Here is an 8,699-nt window from a genome sequence, read left to right as displayed (position 1 = left end):
TTCCTCCTTAGACAATCCCCAAAGCCCAGTGGGACCACATGGCCAACAGCAGCTCCTTCAATGAGTTCCTCCTCCTGGCATTTGTGGACACACGGGAGCTGCAGCTCTTGCACTTCTCGCTCTTCCTGGGCATCTACCTGGCTGCCCTCCTGGGCAACAGCCTCATCATCACAGCCATTGCCTGCAACCACCACCTCCACACCCCCATGTACTTCTTCCTCCTCAACCTCTCCCTCCTCGACCTTGGCTCTGTCTCCACCACTGTCCCCAAATCCATGGCCAATTCCCTGTGGGACACCAGGGCCATTTCCTACTTGGGATGTGCTGCCCAGGTCTTTTTCTTCTTTTTCTTGTTTCCAACAGAGTATTCTCTCCTCACAGTCATGGCCTACGACCGCTTCGTTGCCATTTGCAAACCCCTGCACTATGGGATCCTCCTGGACAGCAGATCTTGTGTCCAAATGGCAGCAGCTGCCTGGGCCAGTGGTTTTCTCAATGCTCTCCTGCACACTGCGAACACATTTTCAATACCACTCTGCCAAGGCAACACAGTGGACCAGTTCTTCTGTGAGATTCCCCAGATCCTCAAGCTCTCCTGTGCAGACTGCTACCTCAGGGAAGTCAGGCTTCTTGTGGTTAGTGCCTGTTTAGGCTTTGGGTGTTTCATTTTCATTGTGCTGTCCTACGTGCAGATCTTCACTGCTGTGCTGAGGATCCCCTCTGAGCAGGGCCGGCACAAAGCCTTTTCCATGTGCCTCCCGCACCTGGCCGTGGTCTCCCTGTTTCTCAGCACTGGCATCTTTGCCTACCTGAAGCCCCCCTCCCTCTCCTCCCCAGCTCTGGATCTGGTGGTGGCTGTTCTGTACTCGGTGGTGCCTCCAGCAGTGAACCCCCTCATCTACAGCATGAGGAACAAGGAGCTCAAGGAGGCACTGAAGAAACTGGTTCAATTGGTACTGTTTCAGCAGCAATAACCTGCCCATCTCTCCTCACAAGTGATTGTGGTTTGGGCATTCTACCTGTGATAAGCGTGTCTGTACAAAAATGTCTGAATTCATCTCTCTTCCCCAGAGGCAGAAACTGTCTGATTCAGAGGCTTTCTGTAAATCTGCCGACCACTGTGTCAGAGCTGGCCTCCCTTGCAGCATCTCTGTCATAAAAGGGGATTTCATCAGTACACTGCCTGAAGGTTGGCCTCTTCTTCCAAAGCAGGAGCCAGGAATGCACTCAGGGAATTGCACCTGAAAAGGCCCTGTTGCTGTGCCTGGGTTTCCCATGGGCTAAGGAGAATGTGCTCATAGGGTGATGTGTGAGGGAATGAGGGCTGGATTCAGCTCTCACTTGTGGGTGCCTTGTACCCCGGGGGGAGGGTGAGTGGTCAAGCGGTATCTGCTGGGGACTGTCCCATATATTAGAGGGCCGGTGAGAGATGCCCATCCTTCTGCAAGGGAGTAGGGAGTCACCAGAAGAGCACAGGGGATCTCCAGGGACAGCATGTGCCTGGGATGGGCAGTGAGTAGAGACTCCCAAAACCAAGTGGAGTCACCCAAAGGTAAAGGGCCAAACCAAGGAACGCACCAAATCAGGGCTCTGCAGTCTCAGGAGAGGCAGTGGGGACTCATCCGGCACAGGGAAGGCAGCCTCAGGAGTGGTTCATGTCACCTACAATGAAAACCCATGGCTGCATCTCGGGACACACCTGACCCCATCCTGAGCCATTTGAAATGCCTTGTGATTGCTCTGAGCATCCTCCAGAGCCACAGACACCTGGGGAGGGGCTTGTCAGGTGCAGTGATGCTGGGCCAGCCAGGTCCACCCTGACCAGTACGGCCAGTGTGGAGTCACCCCGGGGCCCCACAGCTGCTCACTCTGCAGAGCAGCACAGCCAGCCTGGGAAGCACAGCAGAGGGGTGCAGGAATGGCCGGTGAGGCCAGCACAGACACACTGATCTGAGGAAAGGCTCTCTGGAGGACATCTCCTGAGAAGAGCAAAGGAACAACTGTGGGCTTGCAGGGAGGAATTAATGAAAACCTGCTTCTATGTGTGTCAGCTCAGGGCAGGCTGCTCTGTCGCTGGACACGTCTACTAACTGAATCTATTCATTGTATCATATATCATCGTTCCTTCCCTTTCCTCTAAGAGTTCTCCAGTTTCCAACAAGTGTTGAGTAACCTTGGTGTTCTGTCTGGGAATGCTGTCAAGTTGATGGAAGGTTACTCCAAGTGTTACTGATGTATTAAATGGATCCAAACAAAGCCATCGTTTGTTCAGTCATATGAGAAGTTCACCAGTAAGTCTGCGTGGTGATTTGGTCAAAAACATAGGTCACATTACAACGGCTTTTGTCGCCTTCCGTGTCTGTAGTACCCATCTCACTCTATTGTCATAACCAGGTGCAGCTTCCCATCCCGTGTGTTATTACATACAGCTACATTTAGACTAACGTTAGATCTTAGGGTCAGTGTAACATTATGGCTATCAGTCCTTGACCTCATGCTATTACAGATGGTATTTCTCTTGTAACTATAGTTTTAAAGATGGGTTGTGACTGATCTTCCATAACAAAGTTGTCCCATGGGCAACGTGAAAAGGCAGAACCTGTTAGAGACACATTACAGGTGTTTTTTCCAGTTATCAGTGTCCCCACGGTTAGCAGGTAACACCACACTTCCCTGCAAGAGAAGACACCTAGGTCTTGGACATAATCCAAGCCTCACTTATGGTTAACTTACTCCCTTCAGAGTCTACAGCATCCCGTACTCCTTTTCCATGGTAAAAGAGCACCGTCACCCATACTGATCTCTGAGTTGGATGTTTAATCACAGCCTCATCTCCAGGACTTTAATTGGGTTTTCTTTCAGTTTTAACAGGAATTCATGCAGCTACTGACACAACCCCCATCTATGGGACTTCCCATGGGAGTTTGTCGCTTATTTAGCCAACTTACTACTTCCCACAAATGGGATCCCCACTTAGAAGTCGTCTATGAGAGAAGAGTCACTGTTGCTTCTGTCATCCACTCCATCCTTCTACTACCTTGTTGCTGTGCCTGGGTTTCCATGGGCTAAGGAGCATGAGCTCATGGGGTGATGTGTTAGGGAACGTGGGCTGGATTCAGCCCTCCCTTGTGGGGGCCCAGTGGCCCTGAGGACAGTGAGTGGTCAAGAGGTCTCTGCTGGGGACTGTGTCACCTATTAGAGGGCTGGTGAGAGATGCCTATAGTTCTGGCAGGGAGAATGGAGCCACTCGGAAAGCAGAGGGGATCTCCAGGGGGAATTTGTGAGTGCTGTGCTGGGGAGAGGGGCTGCCCAGAGGGGCTGCAGGCAGCCAGGGTTAAGGATCTCTGCTCATGAGAGCAGTGGAGACATGGAGTGCCTGGCCTCCATTTCCTTGTGCCATTGCTGGTCCCCAGCCTGGGAGCTGATGGGGAGGCTGACACCCCCCTCTGCCCCCCAGCAGCTGCTGTGCCCTTCAGAGGGGCTGGGGCGGTCCATGGCCAGCTCCATCCTGCTGCAGGTCCCTGTATCACGATAGAGGGGAAAAGGCCAGCCTTGCATGGGCTCTCTTCTGTACCAGAACCCAGCAGATGCTGAAGCATAGCTGTCTGCTGACCTCCATGTGGGGCACAGCTCAGCTTGGGCAGGGGCTGGGTGCTGAGACCCCTCAGACTCCAGGGGATCATTTAAGAGTCATTTAACAATACCCCAGCCCTTTCCACGTCTGAGGTCTCTGGGGCCACCTCCAGCCGAGCTCTAGCTTTCCTCACTCCATCCCTGCATGCACGGACATCGTCTTGATGCTCCTCCAGGGCAGCCCATGCCCCTTCCACCCTCTGTGCACTTCCACCCCAGCACCCTGAGCGCTGGTGCTGCCAGGACAGAGGTGGAGGATCCCCCGGAGTGGCTCCTCAGGGAGCTCCCCAGGGAAACGCTGTGCCCAGCCCCAGCCCCAGCCCCAGCCCCAGCATGGCAGAGGGGAGCTGCCCTCTCCCGACCCACCCTGGCAGTGCCAGCCCCACCTCAGCCTGCTCCTGAAAGGCTCCAGCACAGCCCTGGAGGGAGCTGGAGCTGCCTTGGGCCTGGAGCAGTCTGGCAGCAGGAGGGTTTGACATGGGCAGAGCGGCAGCAGTGCCGGGAGCAGGGGAGGAGCAGGGAAATTGGGATGAAGACCCCTGCCCTCGGCTGCACGGCCAGGGCACTGGATGGGTGGTGCCTTTCAGGCCGGCCAGGCTCCAGGTTTGGGGTGGATGCCAGCTCAAGGGTGGGAGCATGGGATTCTCATGGTCTTCCAGTGCAGCCATGACAGTGGTGAAGGCAAGTGGGCAGACCCAGGCTCATGCAACTGTGGAGGCCGGGGGTGGGAAAGGCATAGGGGGATGGGGACCATGGGTGGCAGTGGGGCAGGGTGAGCAGCCCTGCTCAGGGCCCCACAGCTGGACCATGTAGGCCCGAGGCTGCTGAGGCCGGCTGGGCTCCAGATGCTGCTTCAACATGAGCTCCGTGCTGGGAATGTTGGGATTTCAGCCTTTGCAGGGAGCAGCCTGTGGTGGGCCATGAGCGGGTCCCTCTCCTGGACACAGGCCCTGTCCCGCTCAGAGGCAGAGGAGGACGAGGGAGCGTGGGGCTGGCCAAGGGCTCTGCCCCTCGCCTGCTGGCAACGCAGCCCATGGGAAAGGCAGAGCCTGTCTCTGTGCCCGGGGTCTTTCCATTCATGGAGTTGCAGAGGAGTTTTGGTGGGATCAGACCCCCGGAGGTCTCCAGTCCAACCTCCCACGCACAGCAGGGCTGCTTAGAGCCCTACGGTCTTGTCTGTGATCTCTGAACTGCACCTGATCCCGGTTGCCATCCCCAAACCTGCTCCGCTCCTCTTGTCCAGTCACAGCGGGACGGCACCTCTCGTTGGTGGGTCACTGCCCTGCCTGCCTTGCCGGCACCCTCGGCTCCCAGCTCCCCTTCCCACACGCAGCAGCCCAGCTCTTGCTGCTCCCAGCACTCCAGTGCTCTGTAGCAGGAACCCATTCACAAGTGGTGCTTAAACACTCAAGCTGTGATACAGAAACACCTGCTTTCATAACTACACATTAAAAAGCACACCCCAAGTGACTGCTCTCACTTTTTCATCTAGCTAAGACTCCGTGTGCAGTGTCACCTGGGTAGGGGGGGGTCCAAATCCAAAGCACTCCTTGCTCCTTTAAATGGGCTGTCAGGCAAGAGCTGCTGCTGTGCCTACATGGCTGACGTTTTTACTTACAACCTTCTCTGGGATCTGCTTGGGTCCCAGCTTCCCTTGCCAAGGCTTTCCTGACCATAGTCAGACACAGGTCTGAGGCAGAGATGGGGAGTTGGGTCAGCAGGATGGGCACAGGGTCAGGTCAGGACCCAAGAGGTGCAGGGCCGGGCACAGACATGTCCACAGTGTAGTTCAGGCACAGCCCAAGGACAAGGGGAGCAGCTCCCTGGCAAGGGGATGAGGCCCCGCAATGAGTCCAGTCACTCTTTGTCTCCCCTGCTCTTGTGCCCAGCAGATCCCCCTCCCTCTCTGCCTGCAGCCCCTCCATGCCCACCCCGCTGCCCAGCACAGCACCAGAGCCCTGGCCCTGCAGCCCCTCCAGCAGCTCCTGCTGCCCCAGGGACAGAGCTGCCTGTCCCGAGCTGGTGCACAGGGAAACCTGCTTCTCCTTCTCGTTTCCTATCTCTGAATGCTGCCCTGCTTTTCTCCTGGGACATCCCTGCTCCCCAGAGAGCCTTTCCCCAGGTCACTGTGTCCGTGCTGGCCTGGCTGTTCCTGCACCCCTGCCCTGTGCTCCCTGCAGGGCCCCAGGCTGGTGGTGCTGCTCTGCAGGGCGAGCAGGCTGTGAGGCTATGGGGTTATTCCACACTGGCTGAGCTGTTTGGGGCAGGAAGCAGACCCAGCTGGGCAGGGATCACCACCACTGACACTGCTGACACAGCTCTGTGCTCATGGACTGTGCTCAGAGTGACCCCAGGGCACTTGTAATGGCAGGAGATGTGTTTGGGTGGGCACTAGCTCCAGCCTGTGGTGTTTCACTGAGGGTGCAGGAATCACTCTCCAGTGCCCCTTCCCTGGGACTCCTGGGTCCCCACTGCCTCTCCAGGGATTGCAGAGCCCTCGTTTTCCCATGCATACCTGGATTTAGTGCTCTACCTTCTGGTCACTCCACTGTGGACCATCCTTCACTTTGTGAGGCCCCACTCACTGCCCTCCCCCAGGTACACGCTGACCCTGGAGATCCCCTGAGCTCTCCTGGGGATCTCCTGGAGATTCCCCTCCAGAAGGTTGGGCATCTGTCATCAGCACTGTCACCTGTGAGACAGCCCTGGGAAGGTAATTCAGACACCATTCACCATCTCCACTGGCACTGGTCACTGAGAGATGAGCCCTGAATCCAACCCTCAGTCCCTAACAGATTACTGGGGACTCTGAGCTCATCCCCTGGCTCCCATGGAGTTCACAAGCAGAAGACTGGATCCCTTGGTGGTGCATTGCCTTGAGCATATTTTTGACTCCATCTTCTGAAGAAAATCTGGACTTCAGGCAGGTCACATGGAAATGTTATTTTCATATTTTCATATAACATATAAATGTTATATTTCATATTTTCAATCCAGATCTGGCATAAGGGTGCCCAGGGGCTGGTGATGCCTGAGCTCACAGAAATGCACATGGAAGCACGTTACAAGAGCACTGAGGCCATATACACACATGAGAGCACAGCAGGACAGTGTGGAAATGAGGAGGAAAGCCCTGAAAAGAGAAAGTCCTGCTGCTGTTGGTGGATGTGTCTCCCAGAAAGCTGCAGCCCCCATGCAAAGGCTGCAGCAAGGAAATGCCTGCTGTGGCAGTGGTGGGACGGTCCTGAGAGGAAAATGGTCTGTCCCCACAGGCTGCATCCAGACTCTCCTCCCCTCCCCTCCTGCTCTGCTGTGAACATTGGCGCACTGGAGAGGGAAGGGACCAGCCCATGGTGACAGCCAGCTGCCACCCTCACAGGAGACGGGTGTGAGATCACACCCTGACTCTGGCAGGGGAGCTGAGCTCTCCTAAAGGACACGGGACCTATGGTCTCATCCCGTCTATACTTATACAAGCCTGACTGACCCCTTGAGGTCCCTGGGTGTCAGTGCCGAAAGAGACACTGCAAAGGGAAACTCTCCTCATTGCCCTGAGGGCATCTGAGGGAGCTCAGACTAGGAGGCTCTGAGGTTCCCCCACCTCTGCTGATGAAGGGGGAAGCCTGGCTTCCTGCTTCAACAGGTTCTCTGGGTCAGATTTAGATGAGAGATTCTTGAGGAGAAGCAGGATGAAGCTAAGTATTTTCCTTTTAAAATGAATATAACATAGAAAAGAGAAAGAAATGAACAACCTATAGCCGTGACCACAGATACCCTGGGAATGATGAGGTGATGCACATGGGATGGTTATTGGTGCTGACATTGGACCCATTGGATCAGTTTCCTCAGTGCCTCCTTGAGCTCCTTGTTCCTCATGCTGTAGATGAGGGGGTTCACTGCTGGAGGCACCACCGAGTACAGAACAGCCACCACCAGATCCAGAGCTGGGCAGGAGAGGGAGGGGGGCTTCAGGTAGGCAAACATGCCAGTGCTGATGAACAGGGAGACCACGGCCAGGTGTGGGAGGCACATGGAAAAGGCTTTGTGCCGGCCCTGCTCAGAGGGGATCCTCAGCACAGCAGTGAAGATCTGCACGTAGGACACCACAATGCAAATGAAACACCCAAAGACTAAAAAGACACTAAACACAAGAAGCCCCACTTCCCTGAGGTAGGAGTCTGAGCAGGAGAGCTTGAGGATCTGGGGCACTTCACAGAAGAACTGGTCCACTGTGTTGCCTTGGCAGAGTGGTATTGAAAATGTGTTCGCAGTGTGCAGGAGAGCATTGAGAAAACCAGTGCCCCAGGCAGCTGCTGCCATTCTGACACAAGCTCTGCTGCCCATGAGCATGCTGTAGTGCAGGGGTCTGCAGATGGCAATAAAGCGGTCATACGCCATGACTGTGAGAAGGAAATATTCTGCTGAAATAAAGAAGAGAAACAAAAAGACCTGGGCAGCACATCCTGAGTAGGAAATGGCCCTGGTGTCCCACAGGGAATTGGCCATGGATTTGGGGACAGTGGTGGAGATGGAGCCAAGGTCGAGGAGGGAGAGGTTGAAGAGGAAGAAGTACATGGGGGTGTGGAGGTGGTGGTCGCAGGCTACGGCTGTGATGATGAGGCCGTTGCCCAGGAGGGCAGCCAGGTAGATGCCCAGGAAGAGCGAGAAGTGCAAGAGCTGCAGCTCCCGTGTATCCGCAAACCCCAGGAGGAGGAACTCATTAAGGGAGCTGCTGTTGAACATTTGCTTCCTCTGGGCTGTGGGGGACTGTGCAGGGAGGAGAAGATATTGACAAGTTAGGACCGACTTTGAACAAAACCCACACCGTTTCTCTAAGCAACTGCCCACATGTCCTTTCTCCTCACTAGGAGAACCTTCCTTCACCTCCTCTACTTGTGCTTTGGTCTGTGCTTTCTGAATCTGCCATAAGGAGCAGGGTCCTCTGTCCATGGGCTCCAGAGGAGTCAGCCCTGCTTGTTACACACACACTCAGAATCAAAACAGGATGGTCAGTCATTGTGCAGTGACAAAGTGTCCTTGCAGTGCTGTCAGCGGGATTAGGTGAG

The 8,699-nt window shown here is 55.3% G+C and overlaps 2 protein-coding genes across 2 annotated transcripts; one reads left to right on the top strand and one right to left on the bottom strand.

Annotated features, from left to right (window-relative positions):
- Window positions 1–206: 206 nt before the first annotated feature.
- LOC135326196 (olfactory receptor 14A16-like) lies at window positions 207–974 on the top strand (the record flags this gene model as incomplete). Its single annotated transcript, XM_064504049.1, has 1 exon — window positions 207–974. A coding segment is annotated over one exon (768 nt), but the record flags the coding sequence as incomplete, so codon positions are not given.
- A 4,398-nt stretch (window positions 975–5,372) lies between these two features.
- Window positions 5,373–7,995, bottom strand: LOC135326195 (olfactory receptor 14A16-like; the record flags this gene model as incomplete). Its single annotated transcript, XM_064504048.1, has 2 exons — window positions 5,373–5,456; window positions 7,534–7,995. Coding segments are annotated over 2 exons (546 nt in total), but the record flags the coding sequence as incomplete, so codon positions are not given.
- Window positions 7,996–8,699: the final 704 nt, after the last annotated feature.

Source organism: Dromaius novaehollandiae, unplaced genomic scaffold, assembly GCF_036370855.1.
Source record: "Dromaius novaehollandiae isolate bDroNov1 unplaced genomic scaffold, bDroNov1.hap1 HAP1_SCAFFOLD_37, whole genome shotgun sequence".
In the NCBI taxonomy this organism is placed as follows: Eukaryota; Metazoa; Chordata; class Aves; order Casuariiformes; family Dromaiidae; genus Dromaius; species Dromaius novaehollandiae.
The sequence above is the reverse complement of the archived record's forward strand: the minus strand, read 5'-3'. Positions and strand labels throughout refer to the sequence as shown.